This window comes from Lipotes vexillifer, unplaced genomic scaffold (assembly GCF_000442215.2).
Source record: "Lipotes vexillifer unplaced genomic scaffold, Lipotes_vexillifer_v1.1 scaffold525, whole genome shotgun sequence".
Lineage (NCBI taxonomy): Eukaryota > Metazoa > Chordata > Mammalia > Artiodactyla > Lipotidae > Lipotes > Lipotes vexillifer.
Genome location: NW_006786891.1, coordinates 1980725 through 2003535, shown reverse-complemented (window position 1 = coordinate 2003535; position 22811 = coordinate 1980725). Strand labels below are relative to the sequence as shown.

The 22811-nt window shown below is 37.0% G+C and overlaps 1 protein-coding gene across 1 annotated transcript in view; it reads right to left on the bottom strand.

The window, feature by feature from the left end:
• FAF1 (Fas associated factor 1) overlaps positions 1-22811 on the bottom strand; it is a 514789-nt gene that overhangs the window by 130515 nt on the left and 361463 nt on the right. Inside the window, exon 9 of the mRNA XM_007459639.1 lies at positions 7152-7247. Within this exon, the coding sequence (XP_007459701.1) occupies positions 7152-7247 (96 nt within the window). The remainder of the gene's footprint in view (positions 1-7151; positions 7248-22811) is intronic.

Below are 22811 nucleotides of genomic sequence, written 5' to 3'. Positions count from 1 at the left end.
GAAAAGAGTGATTAATTACTTTAGAAGACTGTGCAAGGCCTGACGCAAGTGCTAATATTTAACCCGTATCTTTAAAAAAGATATCAGTGTTGTGGAGTGTATGTAATAGAAGATTGGTGGGGAGGGAGCTGTACTCTAGGCAGAGAAAAAACACAAGCAAGAAACTGGATATTTAAAAAATCAATAAAGAATTCCAAAAATCAAACTGAATCATCAGCTCTATGTATGGAAGAGGAACGTGGACTGGCTATAATGCCAGAAAGTTTTCATGAAACTAGATTGTAGTAGTCCTTAAACTGGTACACTAAGGTATTTGGACTTTACTCTGATGGCAATAGGGAAATCACTAAAGGTTTTTAGGCGGAGGACTGTTCAAGGGAACAATTCTGATGTGTGTGTGTGTGTGTGTGTGTGTGTGTGTGTGTATCTGCATGTGCCTGTGCACACATGCGTGTGTGTTTGCAGTGGTTTGGCAGCATATGGCAGATTAGACTTGAAGACATGAGAAGGGATACTTATTTCAATGTTCCAAGTGAAAGGATTTGAGAACCTATACTTTAGTAGTAGTGGGAATTCAATGAAGGGGACAGACTTAAGATATACTTCAGTAGAACTGATAGGGATTGTTGACTAATTAGATTTGAGGAGGAAAAAAATGAAAGAGGCATATGAAACAAAAATTTCTAGTTTGGGTGGCTGAGTGGTAGGGAAGGTCAGGTTTGGTGAGGAAGAATACTGAGGCCAGTTCTCAGATAGAATACATTTGAGGAAGCTGTCGGGCATCCAGGTAAAAACATCTAGTAGGCAACTGGAAAAAAAAAATCTTTTTAGGAGCTCAAGAAAGAGACCCAGAAAAGATTTAGATTTTGAAATAATCAGCAGATAAATAATAGTAGAGGCTACAGAAATGAATAAGATCATTCAGTTAAAAAATAAAGGAAGAACAGTGATAAGGATAAAAGTTTACAGAATATATATTTCAACTGGTGAAGAAAGAGAAACAGTAAAAGAGATGGAAAGATAACTGTCAAAGATTAGAAAGGCAATTAAGAAAAAGAATCTGAGAAGTAAGTTGTGAGAAAATCTCAGTGGAGACAAGCAATGTAAACAGATTCAGTAGGATGAGAATTAAGAAAGAGACAGTTATGGCACTATGACAAAAAAAAAAACCACAGCACAACAAAGAAACCTGGATTTATAATCAAAAGACCTAGTGTTAAAAAAGAAAAGACCTAGTGTTGAATACTTTGCCATTTTCTGTATGACTCTGGGCAAGCATCATTGCATCACCACTGTAGAAGGTGACTTATATTGATCCACAGAGTTGGCTGTGAAAGTGAAAAAAGGTGGCATAGCATGGTATTTTATAAAAACTATTTTTTCCTGTCCCATACTCCTTTTTACTGAAGTACAGTTGATGTACAATATTATATGTTACAGGTGTACAACACAGTGGTTCACAACTTTTAAAGGTTATATTCTATTTATAGTTATTATAAAATATTGCCTATATTCCCTGTGTTGTATAATATATTCTTGTAGCTTATTTTATACATAGTAGTTTGTACCTCTTAATCCCCTACCTCTGTCTTGGCCCTCCCTTCCCTCTCCCCACTGGTAACCCCTAGCTTGTTCTCTATATCTGTGAGTCTGTTTCTTTTCTGTTATATTCACTAGTTTGTTGTATTTTTTAGATTCCACACATAAGTGATATCATATAGTATTTGTCTTTCTCTGTGTTATTCCATTTAGCATAATACCTTCCAAGGCCATCCATGCTACTGCAAATGGTAAAATTCCATTCCTTTTTATGGCTGAGTAGTATTCCATTGTGTGTGTGTGTGTGTGTGTGTGTGTGTGTGTGTGTGTGTGTGTGTGTGTGTGTGTGTGTGTGTACACACACCAGGACCCCTGGGCTGGAGAGCTCATCGTGGGGCTCAGAACTTACTCCTGTGGGAGAACCTCTGCAATGTAATTATTCTCCAGTTTGTGAGTCGCCCACCTGGGACTATGGGACTTGGCTATAGCATGAGTCTGCCCCTCCTACCCATCTCATTGTAGTTTCTTCTTTATGTCTTTAGTTGGAGGAGATATTTTCTGGTAGCTTCCAGTCTTCTTCATTGATGGTTATTCTGCAAATAGTTGTGATTCTGGTGTGCTTGTGAGAGGAGGTGAGCTCAGGGTCTTTCTACTCCGCCATCTTAGCCGATCTCCCAAAAACTATTACCTGTCTCTAAAAGGTAAATTCAATTTTAGTCACTCCATAGAAAGAAGCCACGTTGTAGTGAGTTAAGTAAATAGACAATGAAGAAATAGAGTCAGCCGGTACAGATTGCTCTAAGAAGCTTGGCTGTGAAAAAAAGAACAGATGAGCTAACGCTTGAAGGGGAGCTAAGTCTGAAGGAATATATATATATATATTTAGGATGAGAAGATCTGAACATATTCTTAAGATGAAGAGAAGGAACCAATAGAGAGGGAGAGGATAAAAATGCAAGAGAGAGCCCTTAGCCCTCCCATGTTGTGGGAGAGGCTAGTGGGGGTAGGATCAAGATAATGGGCAGAACATAAACTCTAATAGCAAACACTTCAACTAACAAATTAGGGTAAAAAATTTGATGCTGACATAAAAATATTCTAATTTGAACAGTCAAAAAGGAAAGGATCATAAAAATCTTGATATATTAGATTAGTTGGGACAGTTTCAAAGAATAGCAGGTCCCTCTATGACTGGAATAAACAGTTTTTGTCTTGGGTTGACAATGAGCATTAATAAGGGTGAGGAGATGGGTTTGGGGGGAGACATGGTAAGTTCAGTTTTATACAGAGTGAATCTGTAGTGGACATTCAGATGGAGATGCTCAGGAGGAACTGGGTTATTATTTAGCTTGTCTGCCTGTGGTGAGTATGTGGCATTGTACCCATAGGCAAACAAGTTAAATACTTGTCTCAACAAGTTTTAAAAACTGAAACACAGATTTTTGGCAACTATCTGCATTCAATTTCGTTTTGATAGGTACAAGCTCCTTTACAGAAAGACTGTAAAGACTTTACAGAAAGGCTTTTTCCACAGCCATATTCCCAGCACTTATGCCAGTGTCAGGTGTAGAGTAGGTATGTAATCAGAATTTATTGAATGACTACTGATTGAATCTTTTTTGTCGTTTAAGCCAAAACCTACGTATCCTTATCTCCTCCCTCTTTCTTCTCCCACAGATCCTATCAGTCACCAAGCCTACTGATTTTCCCTCCAAAATATATCCTGATCCACTTCCTTCTCTCTTTTTTAAACTAGTGATGTTCTAGTTGAGGGTCTCATTATCTTCTGCCTGTACTAAGTACAATAGATTCATATCTGATTTCTCTGTCTCCAGTCTTGCTTCCTTTACATCTAGCCTCTGCATAGCAAAGTGCTTTTCTCTAAAATGTCCATTTGGGAAGATAAAAAAAAAAATCATTCCCCACTTAAAAGCCTTCTGTGCCTGCCCAGAGTTCAAGTTCCCAACTTGAAATACAAGACCTATGCACCATTGTCTCATCTTTTATCTTTCTTTGTCTTGAACTTTATTTTTTTTTTTTACAAAGTTCTTTTTTTTTTAAAGTCTTTATCGAATTTGTTGCAATATTGCTTCTTTTTTTTTTTTTTAATGTTTTGGTTTTTTGGCCCAGGGCATGTGGGATCTTAACTCCCTGACCAGTGACTGAACCTGCACACCCTGCATTGGAAGGCGAAGTCTTAACCACTGGACCGCCAGGGAAGTCCCCTCCCACTTTATTTTGCATGAACAAACTGCACTCATGTCACCCCATATACTACATTATATCATGCTATTTCCTCTGAATGGAATACTATTTCCATGTTTCTTCATTTGTCTGACTGTGACTCATTCTTTTAATTCGATTTGGATGTCAACTGCTGTAGTTCCCTCCTCCCCCCGCTCCTTCTTCTTTTTAAAAAATATTCATTCACAGATATTTATTCTGTGGCTGGTATATACCAGGTACTTTATTTTATTTTATTTTGCTTTTTATAAATTTATTTGTTTCATTTATTTTATTTTTGGCTACATTGGGTCTTCGTTGCTGCACGAGGACTTTCTCTAGTCGTGGTGAGCGGGGGCTACTCTTCGTTGTGGTGCATGGGCTTCTCATTGTGGTGGCTTCTTTTGTTGTAGAGCATGGGATCTAGGCACGTGGGCTTCAGTAGTTGTGGCACGCAGGCCCAGTAGTTGTGGCTCGCAGGCTCTAGAGCGCAGGCTCAGGAGTTGTGGCGCACGGGCTTAGTTGCTCCGCGGCATGTGGGATCTTCCCAGCCCAGGGCTCGAACCCGTGTCCCCTGCATTGGCAGGCGTATTCTTAAACACTGCGCCAACCAGGGAAGCCCCTCAGGCACTTTACTAGGTGTTAGGGCTACAGAGGTAGATGAGGCAGACAAGCCTTTTGCCTAAAAACATTCTTGAAGGTTATAGAACCCTTCCCCCATACATGTGCTCCCTTAGTATCTTATGTTTATCTCACTTTTCTCATTAGTTATATAATACAAAATTTTCAGTTTATATTCATTTGACTAGCACATAGTAAGTATTCAATAGACATCTCTGTAACTGAAAATATAAATCAATAGTTTTAACATCAACTATATTTTAAATTTCTTTTTTTGTTATTCTTGGAATACCCCTCCTGCTCCTCCACTATCAACTGAGGATTGGATGACTCCTAAGGAACCTGGATCCAGGGGGTCCCTATAATGTCCCACCCAAGCATCCCTGATGAGGAGAGACAGGTACCTAGCTAGGTACCCAGAAATATGGGAAGGTCATTGAAAGGGGGCTTAGGAGCAAGGGGAGGATGGGAAGAAAAGAGAAAATATTAAATTATCATAAGGAAAATGTATTTGCAGGGCTAGAAGGAGGGTGTAAGAAACAAAATTCCCCCAGTTAAAGAACACATAACTACAATGCATCAAATTCAAAACCTGAATTTAACTGCTGGTCTCAAGTATCTTCTTCCTAACTCAAGGCTGAAGATAGTCAATGGCAAAATGGTAATTATCTTGAAATACACGAAGTCATATAAGAGAAGGGTTAAAACCAGAAGAAAGAAGCAGAACCACTGGGTGGAAGCTACAAGGTCACAGCTTCCAATTTAATATAAGGTTGATATCAACAGACAGAGATGCTCAACAATGGAACTGGTTGCCTCATGAGGACAGAACCCTGCCATTGGAGATAAAACACAGATACATTTTGAGTGAGCTCCTTTAGCACACAGACTGTGATCCTAATGTTTGGCATGTAGAAGACATTAGAAAAATGTTTAAATGAATGAGGGAGGAATGGATGGGAGAGTGTAAATCAAATTTAAAAAATCCCTTCCAGTTTATAATTCTATGACAACATAAAATCCAAGTCACAGCTTCTTTCCCATTTCTCACCAGTCCCCTGGAGGAAGTGGTATTTACAGTTAGCCAGGGAAGGAAAAATAATGGACTCATCCCAGATAATCAGATTTAAAGATATTCCCAAAGGTGGCTGTTTTAGTTTTGCAAAGCTCTCTAACCCTATTCTACCTTCTTCCATAATTAATCTAAAGTGTATGCCAGCCTCAAAAATGCTAGTCCTCAATATATGGCATTGACTTCTTTCCACTGAAGGGATTGCCCATATAACACATATAATGCTGAGGGTGAAAAAAGGAAATAAAATGAAGTGAAACAGTTAACTGTCATCTCTCAGAGCATAGAATAATTAAGAATTTTGGATGGAGCTAGTTGGCTCCCTTTTAATGTTAGCAGATTTATCCATTAAAGAGTTGACGCATAACGTACTTTAGTCATTAAAAATATACTCAAGCACTAGAAGGAAATATTTCAATAAATTATTTCTGGCAACTTCTGCCAAGCAATGAAACCCTCTCATTTTTCCTTTCATGAGGAATTAATGAGATAAAGTGCTGGAAAAAACGGTGTGGGCTCTTTAAAGGAAATTAACATTTTTAGAGTCTCGAAGGAAACAGTACAGTAGTATTTGTAGTAGGGAGAAAACCTCCCTTCTCTGTGGATTTCCAAAAACCGAGTAGCAAATTATCATTTTCACAGGATGATCATAGACTAGAACTTCACTTATGCAGTCCCTTTTCTCTTTCACATATTTAAGCGATATAAGTACATATTCAGAGGATGGCTGCAGAAGTCCTGTGGCAGCTTCCAAAATGAATGTCTAAAATATATAAGTTTAAATAAATATTTTGCAACCATATTTTGCATAGAATGTAAGTGGGAAAAGGTTTTACTGGACGAGCTCAAGCTTTTGAATACTTGGATCAGGTACTAGACTAAAAAACACTGGTATAAATAAAGTTTTTTGTACTATTTATTTATGACCTCTGTTGCATGCACTTTTTAAGTCATGGTGATGATTTTTCCTAGTACAGAGTAGCAGCTTAATAAATACTTTTAAAACATTTAAACTGTAATGTGCAGGCTCTCCTTCCCATTCCCTTATAACCAAAGTTATAGTTGGACACAGTGCTATTGTAGCCAAGGAAAAGATACTGTCTTTTAATATAGTTCAGACCCACAAAGACACATGCAGGCATATCACATACAGAAACATGTTCAATCTCCTTGCCCCTCTTTGTTTCTACAGCACCCTGTATGCACTGCCATCACTGCATTTATTACATTATGTCATTATTATTGGTTTACTAATTTATCACCTTTGACTGAGCACCTTGGTATAGGTACATTGTTATTCATCTTTGTTACCTAGTATTGAGGACAATGCCTGGCTCATAGAAGGTGCTCCAACTCAATGAGTTAAAGGACCTTCAGGATGAATCCTAATAAATGTACTCAACTATATGGTCAGCAGCAAAGAAAATTCCTTTGTTAACCTGACAGTTCTAAGTAAAAATTATTTCAACCAATCCACCCAAATTCTGTCTGAAACATGAAACTTACAGAACAAGAAGGAGCACATTAGCAATAATCTCGCATGGAAAGTTTCTGCCTTTAAGAATTTACTGAGACTTTATTCACGCTACATTAACTTTATCTATTCACTGCTGTGGCAGATAAAAAAGAATAGGAAGTGGGCATGTGAGTGGAGGATAGGCCTTCTGTTCAATGAAAAGCAAGCAAACAGGCTTACCTCTTCGGATTGCTCCCGGGTCTGTGCAGGTGAAGATCTTCTTCCCACTGTAAGTCGATGGCACGGATATGAGAGCCCTGATTCAGCAAGACACATCTGCAAATAGTAGAATCCATCATTTGTAAACAAAATGAAGTCATATTTCACAAAAAAAATTTTACTTTTCAGGTATTTTCTATTATTTCTGAAGCAAGATTAGAAAGTTCACTCTAGTAGCCTAGGCATTACATTCCAAGGAAGGCTTTGAAAATTTTTCCATATACGGATGTTACAACAGCAAGGCTATTTTTCATTAGACAATAGACTGGAGCTCCAGGAAACTGTAACAAGCCTAAAGTAAAGCTAATCATATATACCTCCCCACCCCAGCATGTCTGTTACTTTTCTGATTAGTAGAATAACACCTCCATTTCCCAATTCCCAGGGCAGTACTTTATAAATCTATTTTGAAGGGTATTGGAAGAGTGTTTGTGGAAGGCATTTTAAAAAAACCCACACATTTCTATACATGGTAACAATGTCATTTATGCTCTAATCAATATTAATCCACAATTTCAGATCATTATAGCTGATGAGTCTATAATATATGTAAAAGCTCCTAGCACAGTACCTGGCACACAGACATTCAGTTTTATTACCATTATGATCTAAAACGCTAACCAAATTTAGCCAAAACAATGAAAGTAATATATACTTATTTCTATTGAACTTTATTTTGGGTCTGATATTAAATAACTAGTTTGAGATTTAAATTAAATTTAGGAAAATATGAATGCATGTCACTTTTGTCTGCATAAAAGAATTAAAACAATATTAAATAGCCAAAAGATGGTATTTTTCTTTGGTGTTAGTAAAATGACATACATTTAATGTAATGATGATATACAGTGAAGTTCCTTTTATTATTATTAGAAATAAAATAGGGTATCCACTAGCACACTGAAAGCATTCATTGTAACTCTGGGGGAGGTGTGAATTAAATTGATATATGAGGAAACCCAAATATCTGTAAATTCATAGGGACCAGACACAATAGTGGGTCAGTCCTAACTACAATTCAAACGTGTTATAATTAGGCTAATTATCTGAAGACAAATACTGGAATGGAAAATGCAAATGTCACCTAAATATCCAGGTATTTTCAATCATGTATGGTGTGTGCTGTCATATAGATTATACAGATAAAAATCATGTGTTTTTTTATTGTTATCTTTCCTTTAGTCTCATTAGAGGTTTTTGTTTGTTTGCTTTTGCACCTAGATATTTTGGCATTGCACTTTACAAATGCTAGAAGGCCTGATTAATAAAATAAATAAATAAAAGCAAAACTGCAATGACTGTCATTTCTATTCAGTCATATCCATCAAAATAATTGTCACAATTAGCTCAATTTATTTCATTTCAGTACAAATAAAAGCAAAGCTACGCTGGATAAGAAGCACAGGCAAAATTTCAAGACACGCTGCCTTCATTTCTTCGTTTGAAAAAAGTTCTCCTCCCTCACTCTGAAATCCTCTGGTAATGAAATAGTAATGATGGTAAATGTCACTGACAATCAGAAGCAGTGTAGTGTAATGGAAAGAGAACTGGAAGAGCCAGAAAAATCTCAATTTAAGTACCACCTAGCTTCCTGATCTTGGAAAAGTCATTTCTCTGTTCTAAGCTAGAGTTCCCTCTTCTATTAATTGAGGTGAGTAATCCCTGCCCTAACTACCTCAATGGACTTTTGAAAGGGTTAAAAAGAATAAGATAAGAAAAGATGGCTTTGAAACTATACTGAAATAGGCAGAAGAGCTGTTATCACTCCAGTGGTCATTATTTTTAGGACCTGGCGAAGAGGAATGGTGATTAACTTCCACTGTCACTACCTTTGCATACAGAGCAATCGTAAATTAAAAGAGGACATATTTTAGGAGGAGCTGGAGGAAGGCGCTCACTAAAAGTACATGGTACTACAAATGGGCTGGCTCTTTAATGGGCTTGTCTCCACAGTTATCAATATTAACCTTCCCCATAGCTACTAAAATTCCTGAAGATAAGAGGACAGTGGCCAGCACTTTCTCCTTAGTCTATAGCTGAACAAGTAGGCCTACTCTACACTGAGGAAATTAAAGGGTCAAGAATTTCTATGTGCCCGGCATTGATTAAATATAAGGCATCGTGTCTGTTTTAAGGGAACAGATATACCAGTCGGGGAGACAAGAGATACACATAGGAACAGAGACAGCTGGGATTATATCACAGTCTCAGTAGAGCTGGGGACCCCTTGGAAGGGACAATAGTTACTTAGAGAGTGATTTCAAGAAGTTAGGGCTACAGTAAAGGTTTGCTGGGACTCATGACCAAAGCTATAACAGATGTGAAGTCAGAAGGCAGAGGTTCCAGGCTAGCTAAAGCACTCAACAACAATGGGCAAAATCACTTAGAATTTCTGTACTTCAGTTTTCTTACTTAGAAAATGGTGTATTAAAATTGTTCTATTTCTCTCACAGAGTTGGTATGAAGATCCAATAAGATAATGTATGTGAAATCAAATGGTTATGTACTTGTAAATAACCAATATTATTATCATTCGAGTATTTATTTTGCAAGAAATTAGAAAAAGAAATTTCTAGGTTTGTTTGACTAGAAATTTGCAGGTTTGTTTGACTTTATAGTTGAAAATTTACATTTAGATTTACATACATCATATTAGTTAATTAACCTCTATATAATGGTAATCTTTCAATCACAAGATTGCTTTAACCTACTTTTTCACTAACCTCTCCCAATCCTTAAGTATCCAGAAGATTATATCCCCAGGTGTGCGGCAAGTATGTAGAATTAAACAGTAAAATAAAGGAATCTTGACTTTATCCTATATTGAATTTTTGAACCCATTTTGAATCTCTGCACCTGCCATGATGGGAAGTCAAAGAATTAAGTCTAATATAGCCAGAAAAAAACTGAATAAAGAGTTGAAAATAGATTTTGAAATGAGTCACAGTCCTTCACTGTACTAGGTTAAAGCAGTTTTTCCCCAGAAAGTAACACTGTGAGTTACACTTTCGTTAACTACTTGAACTTGCATACTTAAACACACTGGTGGGGTGGAAAAATTTGTAAACTGGTAATCTCTAGGAACAGAAATACTCAATAAAGGCTTTCTATATAAAGAACAATGATCCCCATTTGAGCGAATACCATAAATTTAAGCTTGAAATTATACTGGAAATAAACACAGATCTTGGCTATGTAATGAATAAGAATACAAAAATATTTGTAACTGAAAAGTGGAGAGGACAAAAAAACCTGTAAGTCTAGCTTAACACTGTAGAAGGTTCTATGAGGGCAAGAATGGGGCCTGTCTAGTTCTCTCCTAAGCTTATCATTAAGAAAACTGTTAACAATCCCTACAGTTGAGTGAAAAAAGAAAAATATCTCTGAGATTAAAATAAATGGCTCTAATGTACATGGAAATCAGATATGAGTATTATGAAACCTAAAAAATATAAATTGTAGGAGAGACACAGAATCAAAGAAATTCCATAAGACACTTATATACCTAAAATACCAAAATATAAGATTAGGTCTTATCTAAAATTCTTTCTCCGAAAAGGTTGCCTTATATTTGTGTTTACAAAGGTTCTCATATTACAGAGTGCTCCCTCAAATATTTTAATTTTAACTACAATAGACTGTTTGGGAAAAACAGATTAGCCTGAAATAACCCTTCCCCTCTCCTGTCAATGATGCTTCAGGTGCTTACAGAGCTCATCTGTCAGAACTGGTTAACAAAGGAGACAAGGATATTTAACACCAATTTCATGATTATTCTTAGAGGTATAATCTCACAACTGCAAGTGTTGGAAGTCCTTGTAAATAAGCCTTTAAAAGATATTTTGGAAAATGTCTTGGGAAGACGATGAATATACACCTATAAGACAGATGAAACTAAACAAATAAAAAACAAAAAAACCATAGCTGCCCTAATGATACATAATAGAGATAGTATTAGACCAGTAATTTCTCACAGGGTTGGGATACGCCTGAGCTAATATGTGTAAAGCATTAAGAACAATGCCTAGGCCACAGTAGATGCTCAACAAACGCTCTTTTTGTTATTCTGTGAATGAGTACTTGTGGCTTGGGATAAAATGACCAGTGAGAATATAACACTGATTCAAAATAATGCTAAATTAATGAATTAATTTGACAAGTATATATTCTACTACATTAACACAAAAAGCTTATATATTTTAAACTGTTCAACAAACTCCTCTTTACAAAAATAAGCGATTTTACAGTATTTACATTTTAAAAATAAGACCACATTTTTAAGCATGATAGCCACTGTAGGCAAGAATTCAAGCTGATTCTTCTTGTCAGCTGATGACTGAAAGTGTAACAGGGAAGAACAAATGTGACCCCATATTGGATCTGTTTCTTTTACTTTAACCTCTGCATTCTAACTGCTTTTTCTACAAGTTAGGAATGTTGCCTATAGCCTGAAAATATACATGATAGCCCATTCTCAAGGCTCTGACCTTCAAAGGTATAAAACTTTCCCATTCATATACAGATAAAAAGCTGCAGAACAGAAAATAACATTTGTTTTGTTGGAGGTTTACAGGAACACTGTGACTGGACCTATCTATGTGGACAGCTGCAAGAACAAAGGATTCCGGCACTAAGAAGTTTGCAAGAACCAACAACACCCCTCCCCTTTCAGTAGAAAAGAAGCCTGAATTCTAACTCAGGTAAGATGGTTCTTTGGGACACTAGTACACCATCTTCTCGGTCTGCTGGCTTTCCAAATAAAGTCAGTATTCCTTGCCTCAACAAGTCGATTTATTGGTCTGTCATGTGGTGAGCAGTATGAGCTTGGACTCAGTACCATAAGGATGTCAAATTTGTTTTGAAATTAGACTTGAAGAGGGCTTTCCTGGTGGTGCAGTGGTTAAGAATCTGCCTGCCAATTCAGGGGACATGGGTTCGAGCCCTGGCCCGGAAAGATCTCACATGCCGCGGAGCAACTAAGCGCGTGCGCCACAACTACTGAGCCTGAGCTCTAGAGCCCGCAAGCCACAACTACTGAGCCCACGTGCCACAACTACTGAAGCCTGCGTGCCTAGAGCCTGTGCTCCACAACAAGAGAAGCCACCGCAGTGAGAAGCCCACGCATTGCAACAGAGTAGCCTCCGCTCGTTACAACTAGAGAAAGCCCATGTGCAGCAACAAAGACCCAACACAGCCAAAAATAAATAAATAAATAGATAAATTTATTTAAAAAAAATTAGACTTGAAGAAAAATGACCAAAATCAAGTAAATCTGCAGTGTTAATAAATAATCTGAGGAAAATGCAGGCACTTAAAAAATTCTTGTGGATTGTTAAAAGCAACTCTTTCTATTTAATAACAGGAGACAGGTGAACGTAGCATGGACCTTCTGAATTAATAATACGTATTTAAAGTTCATCTATGTCTTTTCATGAATTGAGAGCTCATTTCTTTTTAGTGGGGAATAATATCCCATTGTCTGGATGTACCAGTTTACTTCTAAATTCACCTACTGAAGGACATCTAGGTTGCTTCCAGGTTATGGCAATTATGAATAAAGCTTCTATAAACATCTGTGTATAGGTTTTTGTGTGGACATAAGTTTTTGATTCCCTTGGGTAAAGACCAAGGAGCACAATTGCTAGATCATATGGTAAGAGTATATTTATTTTTGTAAGAAACTGCCAAACTGTCTTCTAAGTGGCTGTACCATTTTGCATTCCCACCAGCAACAAATGAGAATTCCTGTTGCTCTACATCCTCACCAGCATTTGGTATTGCCAGTGTGCTGGATTTTGGCCATTCTAATAAGTGTGTAGTGGTATATCACTGTTATTTTAATTTGCATTTCCTGATGAAATGTGGTTTAGCATCTTTTCCTATGGTTTTTTGTCATTTGTGGACATTCCTCTGGTGAGGTGTCTCCTAAGGTCTTTGGCCCATATTTTTAACTGAGTTGTTTGTTTTCTTGTTGAGTTTTAAGAGTCCTTTGTATATTTTGGATAACAGTCCCTTATCAAATGTATCTTTTGTAGATGTTTTCCCCCAGTTTGTGGCTTGTCTTCTAATTCTACTGAAAGCAAGGACTTTTAAAGTCAGAGTGTCCTGAGTTCAAATTCACCTCTGCTAGTCACTGTTCTACTATTTACTCCAGTCAATATTTTATATCTCAAAGCTCAGTTTCTTCATCTATAAAAATGGGTAATATTACCTCTCCTAACAGGCTTTCTGTGAGAATGGCTTAAAGAAGAATACATTTGCCACACAGTAGATATTCCAACATTTAGTGAATACTCTTAAAATCTACTTGAAGTTCTTTTCTTTTCTTCTTATAGAAAGTATTTAGTATTTTCTTAGGAAGACATTATGCCAATGATTCTCAAAGTGTGGTCTATAAACACAAAGTTCTTAAGAACCGTTTAGGGGTTCCACAAAATCAAAATAATTTTGTAAATAAATACTTATATAGTATTTGACTTTTTCACTATGTTTTTTACACTGATGGCAAAAAAGCAATGGTGGGCAAAACTGCTGGTGCCTTAGCACAAACCAAAGTAGTGACACCATATTGTGTGAAAGTCTCCAGTGCCATGTACTCACTGTAAAAATGCCAATTTCACTTAAGAATGTCGCTGTTGAATGGGCAAAAATTATTACTTTTAATTAAACTTGACTCTTGAGCACATGCCTTTTAATACTCTATGTGACAACTGGGAAGTATGCATAAAGCACTCACACTGCACAGCAGAGAATTAAGGTTGTGCTGAGGGAAAAGCACCTGTATAATTGAGTTGTGTTCTGAACCAGCTACTTTTTCCATGGAACACTATTATTACTTAAATGACTGGCAAACGAACTATGGTTATTCAGATTTAGGTATTTGACAGGATTCTCCTCCAAAATGAATGAAGCAAGCTTGCTATTTCAAGGCACAAGTCTGGAAGTATTAATTGCCAATGACAAAATTTGAGTTTTCAAAATTAAAAATTAAAATTTTGGAAAACTGTCAGCCACCATGGACCCAATAGCTCCCTAATGCTTAAAGACTTTTCTAATGAGATCGGTGGTGATATTAGCAGAAGTGATTTTTTGATATTATATAATGAAATCTTTCAACATTAGAAAATCTGTATAACTCAGAGGACCAATACTCTCCAAATAACAATGAATTCATGACATTGTAAAATCAGGTATGGATAAAGGATCTACTCAAAGTGCAAGACAGGCCAAGGGATATTGCTGTAACGAAGTACAAAAACTACATTGATATGGCTCCAGATTCCACATTGAAACCAGCCTTTAGAAAACTATCACTTGTCGGGTTAGTATCAAAGAAGAATATTCACAATTATCTGAAAAGACTATTAAAATTCTCCTCCCTTTTCCAACTACAGATCAGTGTGAGGACAGAGTTTCTTCATATACGTCAACAAAAACAACATATCAGAACAGGCTGAATTCAGAAGATATGAGAATACAATTGTCTTCAATTAAGCCGGACGTTAAGGAGATATGTAAAAGTGTAAAACATCACTCTACTCACTAATTTTACTTTTTGGAAAATACAATTACTTTCCATAAAAGAAATGCTATTTATATTAACATATAATCAATTTATTATTGTTATCTTAAACATTTAATTTTTCTCAATATTAATTTTGAAAATGACAAATGTCAGTAGATATAATCCACATAAACCAAAGCTCTTTGGCATCTTGATGACTTTTTAAGAGTACAAAAGGATCCTGAGACCAAAAAGTTGTGAACTGCTGGAGTATGCAATGTGCACAGATGAAACCAATTTTCATAAATAATAATGGCAATTATTTGAAACAATTGAGAAGCCTCCAAAGCACATTCTTCTATGAAGTTTGAGAATCTTCTCAATGTTTCCTCTTACATAATTTCCTTATAAGCAAATTAAAATGAAATACCAAAACAATGTGCAAAAGACAACTCCTATAAACCATCATAATTGATCACTGGCTATCTCTGACAAGTAATATTATTATTTTAGGCTTGGTCCTCAGGGTGTTTATTAGGCCCTTCTCAGTAATGCTTTCTCTAAACATATGGATTAGCTCTTTAAAGTATTTTTATTTTGTAGCCAAATTTTAGCCTTTTCCCAAATACGCACTTGTAGCCTGTCTTTATTCCTCACTGTTAATGACACGTTAAGACATTTAAAAAGTATTGAACAAGAATTTAGGAGACTAGTTTATGGGACCTTGAGCCAGTCATCAGGAGAATTAACATTCTCTTTTGTAAAATATGGGAGCAACCCACATGAATGACCTTTGAGATCCCTTCCAACTCTAATGGACTGTGATCTTAATAAGTCACTAAGAAAACTCAGTTCAGTCACCTGCAGGATCCTCACCCTGCATGTGACACACTTAGTAACACAAATTAACAGTTCTGAAAGTATAGCTTTACTATATGTATCTTTAAAAAATCAGTTTGCAAGATACAATTCCCTTGTGTTTCAAAAAGAACATTAATAAAAGAAAGTTTTTTTACAACCATGTTTTCAAGCTTGTCATCATCTTGACACCAGCATAATTAATTCCATCCAGGTTTGGGAATGCTGCTGGGCACCAGCATTGAATACAATCAACACAATATGAAGAATATATAGGGGCTTCCCTGGTGGTGCAGTGGTTAAGAATCTGCCTGCCAGTGCAGGGGACACGGGTTCGATCCCTGATCTGGGAAGATCCCACATGCTGCAGAGCAACTAAGTCTGCGTGCCACAACTACTGAAGCCCGTGCACTTAAGAGTCCGTGCTCCACAACAAGAGAAGACACTGCAATGAAAAGCTCCTGCACTGCAACGAAGAGCAGCCCCCGCTTGCCACAACTAGAGAAAGCCTGTGTACAGCAACAAAGACCCAATGCAGCCAATAAATAAATAAATAATAAAAAAAGAAATAATGTTTTAAGAAAAAGAATATGTATATATACATACCACATATACACACACACACAATCACTAAGTATTGCTTTATTGAGGTATAATTGATCTACAATAACTACACATATTTTGAAGAGTATCATTTGATAAGTTTTGAAATACGTAAATTTACCCATGAAACCACTCAGTAGTTTTAAAAATATTTTTTAACTAATTGCTATTATTGAGAGTTTAATGTATATTGGTATTGTACAAATTGCTTTATATGCATTACTCCACTTAGTTCTCACAATAACCCTGTCAGATAGGTATTATTATAATCCCCTTTTTAAAGATGAGGATACTAAGCCTTACATAGATTAAGAAGCTTGCCCAAGGTCATATAGGTACTGAGTAGCAAACCAAAATTAAACTCAGGCAGTCTTATCTCAGAGCCATTTAAAAAGAATTCAATCAAACAACTATTAAGGCCCTACTATATGTTGTCTTATGGTCTGATAAACAATAATTACTTTCTTTGGCTTAATTAAAACAGCTACTCCTAGATACCATCAATTTGCCAGGTACTATATATTAAGTGCTTAACATATGTCTACCCTACATCATGATCCTACAAATTAAAGACAATCATGATTGTATAAATCATAAAACAGCCTTAGAGAGGTAGAATAATTTATGTAAGATCAATCAACCACTAAGTGGCAAAGCAGATTTTACTCCAAAGGCCACGGAGTTTTCAACTACATCATGTTTCTGAGCAACACGAAGCCTTTTTACGGAGCCCCGAGGATGACTGCTGGATCAACCCTTTAAAATTTTCAGAAGCTCACTGCTTAGCTAGACAGATTATTAAGGTAGTTTTAAGCAAAACTGAATCATGAGGCTGAAGTTTCATTTACTGCCAACCAGAGTGCAAATCAAAAAAGCTTATTTATTTCACAATCCAAGCTTTTTTTTTTTTTTTTTAAATCACTTATGTGCTAGAAAAGTCACAGAGCTTTTAATTTGTGGCAGGTTGAAGCAAGCTTATTAAGAATGTTAGTTACCAAGTACACCTCCACTTGTCTGGACTAGCCCACTGTCACATTCTTGTAGCAGGGTTAAATAGCAGTTTAGTCACCTCATAAAAAACACACTGTTATAAAGGAAGTGACTAATAATAATCTGGAACCAATAGAATATCATGAGATGTATAAGTCAAGATCAATTATCTACAAAACTCCTGTGTAAATAGCTAAAAAACCGTGTCCTCTGGCCTTGCTGTGTTATAGTGCCCAATTGATTTGGCAAGTTGGTAAGGTTTAATGAAATAAACCAACAGTAACAAATTCTGAGTTTTTTTTGTTATGTACATAAACATGAATGTTATCATATAAGAAAGCAGAGTTGGAAGAAACAAGGATGGCTTCCTACAGATGGCTTCATTTTAGACTCATAAGATACTAGAATCAGAAGGGTCCTTAGAATTCATCAATTGTGGCACCCCAGGCAGGAGACCACAGATCTTGAAGCCTTAACTGAGTTAAGCATTGCTGCCATACCCTCCCTGTCAAGCATCCCCAGCTCCAATCCAAGCTAGCATTGAGAATCTCCAGAGGGAAATGTATCAGCAATCTATTCTTAAACTTATTCTATCAGGAGTCCCATCATCCTCAACAGATTCCAAATGAAAGGCAGTTTCTTCTCACAGATCTAGTCTAATCCTCGCATTTAATAGGGAGAGAAACTGAGATATAGAGAGGTAAAATTGTTTGCCCCAAGTCACATATCTGCTTAATGATAGCATAAACATATTCTCTTGACTTGTATCCTACATCTTTCTACTAATGTTAACTGTGTTCTTCAGATGTTACAGTTAGTCGTAAAATAATAATTATATTGATTTAATTACCTCAAATTTCTAAAAAATTTTAGAAAATATATATGAAAATAATCAAAAATGCTTCTGACTTGTTCTTTGTTTCTTTTAATCTGCTGGGGAGCTTCAGAACAGGGAGAATCACCTGATGCTACTTTTCCACATTATGATTGCCCATCTTCATGCTTCTCTGCGCTTGGTCCAACATTACCTTGAGTTCTTTCTATCAAAAAAAAAAGGATGCTCAACACAAAAGTTTTAAAAAAAAATCTTCTATTGCATCCTAGCCCCTAAAACCAGATTACACCCTAGGGAGATAAAAAGTTGCCCACTGCAACAGAATTAGATGTATTTTTATAAACAGATGTATTTTTATAAACTAAATATGTAGATAATAACAGCATCCTTGAATCCTACTATTTATTGATTCTAATGAGTACACTTAGAAGAGCATCTGAAATACTTCAGAATACTAGAATACTACTGAAGCGCATTAAATTATGCAAGAAATACTGCCCTATTAGACCATCCTGATGCTGACTAGTGGCATAGTCTTTCCCACACCTATTTAGCAAAAATGATCAGGTTTACTTGCATAAAGATAGTAGCACAGGCAAGCAGACAAGTTATTTGCCAGGCAACTTTAAACCGAAGAAGCTATTTCAACTGAATCAAGAGTTCTGTTTTAAAGTCAACCTTTTGCACAGAGGCCAATTATCCATGTTGTAAATTAAAATGGTACTGGTTTCTCAATTTCTGTCTCTACTGATTTACGTTATTTAATTGCTTATGAGCACCCTCTGGTGGAGGGCAGAAGAGAGAAACTAAGATATTAAATATATTGCTTCTAACCCACAAGACTGGTGAGGGGGAGAAAGTAATCTGAAACATGTGCAGATTTCTCTTGACTTGGCCCTTCTTCCCTATAATTACTTCATAATTTAGAGCTATTTCCTGAATAAGCTATACTAACCATATCGTTACTCAGAGTCTATAACTTAGTCATTCAGTAAACATTTATTAAGTTCCTATTATATGCCAGGTACTTGGATGCAGATAACCTGGCTTAGGATCCTAGTTTGATATTTAATGTCATTTCCCAGGTAATTCTCTTGACCTCATAAGATGTCAGTTTCGTCATATGAGAAATAAGAATAATATCTTGGTTGACAACATTAAAAGATGATAAATAAAAAGGTGCCTAGAATAGTGGACTTAGTTAATTTTGCAATTTGAAACACACACACACACACACACACACACACACACACACACACAACTTAATCTTTGGCTCTTTGACAGAAGGAAGGACTATCATATAGGTGTTTCCAGATGCAATGCACAATTATTTGTCTTTTAAGAAATTTAAGCCTACTCACAGATATAGGGAACAAGCTAGTGGTTACCAATGGGGAGGGGGAGGGGTGATTTAGGGGTGGGGGAGTGAGAGATACAAACTATTGGGTGTACGATAGGCTCAAGGATGTACTGTACAATGCATGGAATACAGCCACTATTTTGTTTTGTGATAATTGTGAATGGAAAGTAACCTTTAAAATTGTATAAAAATTTAAAAAATATTTTTTTAAGGAATTTAAGCCTAGATGCCAATATTGGTATTGGTTAAGTGTTTATTGGTATAAGTTAAGTGTTTTATACCTTTTTGGTATAAGTTAAGTGTTTTACACCTTACGTCAACTACATTTGACTTAGTTAATATGTATTCTGAAACATACACAGAGCAACCAAATACATTACTTAATCTTTTCCACACCAAAGACATCCAGATGTTGACCAATACCTAGTAAAATATTATTTTCCTAGGTCAACAAAGTTTATTGAGATGTTTCTCATCTCTTCTCAAGAGCTTATATGACATTCTTATAAGTGCCACCCAGTGGAGAGTATGTTTATTTAGATATATTTTGGTTCTCAGTTTGTCTAAGAGCTCATCTGACATTCACTCTCTGATTACGACTGGGATTTTTAAAAGTATATCTTATAAGTGATGCCCAAAAGTGGAACTTTCTACAAGTTTGCCATTTAACTCCTATGAGGTGAACTTAACCGAGACTGAGAGAGAGGAAAACAGATTGTTGGGGATACAGAAAAGTCACTGCTGCAGTGATTTTAGGAGACAAGTTAAGCCTACTGAGAACTTTCAGCTTAAATATACTTAACGAGCCTATAAACTACTTCTCTTCTGTCACCACCATTAGAGCAAAGCAAGTATTGTTCTTTTATGTCTTAAGGCTGCATGGTGCCTTTTTATGACTTTCTCCCATCAATGCTGCCTGTGATATGATTCCACGTGTTTAAAAATATTTGTGGCTAATATATGGAAAGAGCACTGTACACAGATAAAAGGACCTGGGTAAAAATCCTAAATCTGCCTCTTACTAAAGTGATTTCTGGACTTCCCTGGTGACACAGTGGTTAAGAATCCGCCTGCCAACGCAGGGGACATGGGTTCGATCCCTGGTCTGGGAAGATCCCACATGTGGCGGAGCAACTAAGCCCGTGCACCACAACTACTGAGACTATACTCTAGAGCCCACAAGCCACAACTACTGAGCCCACACACCACAACCACTGAAGCCTGCGCGCCTAGATACTGTGATCCGTGACAGGAGAAGCCACTGCAGTGAGAAGCCCATGCACCACAACGAAAAGTAGCCCCTGCTCACCACAACTAGAGAAAACCCGCACACAGCAACAAAGACCCAATGTAGCCAAAAATCAGTAAATTAAAAAAAATAAAGTGATCTCCAAATTCTTTTCTCTCACTCTGAACCAACTTTTCAAGGCTGTAACATGGCCTACCTTTCCAGCTGTTATCCTTCACTAATTTTTATACTGTATACAGGTTTGTTTGCTCATTGATCCAAAAATATGCCTTGCACTTGTCTACTCCCAGGCTTTTGCTCATGCCACTACTGTCTCCTGGGTTCCTCTCCCCATTCTTCTCCACCCATCCACTTCATAGGTTTGTTAGGATTATTTGAGAAAAGTAAGTAAAAGCACTTCTTTAAAACTCAGCTCAATCTCCTCATGAAAACCTTCTATAACCTCCCCAACCTCAAAATAGTTTCTGTTCTCTAAAACACCTGGTGTCTTTTGGCAGTCAGTCATACCTAGTGACACTTTGACAAATCTTCCACAAACAAACATCTTTCAGTCAGCTTGTTACTTGAGGGGCGTACCAGAATCACAGTGGGAGCTGGGTAAAAGGAGACAGTGGAGATTTTAGAGACAGAGGTCTTACATGGGTAGGTCAGGGCCTGGGTTGAAGGCACTGAAGCCTGGTTCAGGAACTGGACTCAATTGAGTGGAAAAGCCAAATATCTAGGGATCAAAACTCTGCCACTCTACATTGGTAGAAGTCTGCCCAGAGCATAGCCCTGTGTGATATTTCTGTCACTGGGGAAGAGGCGGTCCCAAGAAAGGCAGTGACACTACTTCAGCGGGTATAATAGATCAGGGAACCTGCTGTTCTAGACGGTGAGGGAGTAAGGGAATATTCTACTGAATAAGGAAGGAATCTCATCCCCAAAACGTACCCTATGTCTCCTGAATCATTTGTACAGGTGACAAGGAAATTTCTAGAAAAATGTGTGTCACTGTAAGGCGAATTCTTTGGTAATCAGGTGTCACTATACTTGCTTGGAGAGGTATATAAGCAGAGTGATTATGAACTTGACTCCAAAGCTATACTGCCAGTGTTTGAAATCCTAGCTCTGTGTGACTCTGGATAACTCTCCTATCTTCTCAGTGCCTCAATTCCCTCCTCTGTAAAGTTTCTAAGTCAAAATATGGTTGTGAGACTAACTAGGGGATATAACAAAAAAAGAAGTAGACTCACAGATACAGAGAACCAGTGGTCACTCGCTGTGGGGGGCAGGGGGAGGAACAAACTATCAGGTGTAAGATGGGCTCAAGAATGTACTGTACAACATGGGGAATATAACCAACGTTTTGTAATAACTGTAAATGGAAAACAACCATAACAAATTGTATAAAAATTTAAAAATAAAAACATTTTTAAAAAGTTGTGAGGATTATCATTTTTATATTATATATATGTAGATAGGTATAGGTAAAGATATATATAGATATATGGTCAATGGTAAGGATTTTGCTATATAATTCTGAGGAAAGGACAAACAGATGGTACTAAATTTGTTTTAAGTAAAGTGCAAAATATATTCATTCACTTAAATAATCGTTTCTGAGCATCTACTATGTGTCAAGAACTCAGCTGAGTGCCAAGGACACTGCCAATAGTGAACAGAGTTTCTACTTTGATGAAGTTAATAGCTTTCTAGGCTACAGGTTTGTGAATGAATTGAAGACCATGTTAGCTCTATTTCATTCTGCTATACCTAATCCTTGTTATCCCCTAAATGAGAATGCACTTGGCCTAGTTTGCTACAGTCCCATTCTACAGGAAAGAAAAATGAAGCTCATATTTTCACACAAGATCTCAGAGCTAACAAACACAGCAGTCAGGACTAACATATGTTGACTCCTAGCTTTTTAAAAAAATGACATCACCTCCACTTTAAATGTGAGCCAACCTGGTGATCCTGTTAAGCCTCTGATACATTGGGTGGAGGATAATGGTAAAGGTGAATTATGAAAAAATTTTAAAAGTCTCTAGATGGGGCTTCCCTGGTGGCGCAGTGGTTGGGAGTCCGCCTGCCAATGCGGGGGACACGGGTTCGTGCCCCGGTCTGGGAAGATCCCACATGCCGCGGAGCGGCTGGGCCCGTGAGCCATGGCCGCTGAGCCTGCGCGTCCGGAGCCTGTGCTCCGCAATGGGAGAGGCCACAACGGTGCGAGGCCGCGT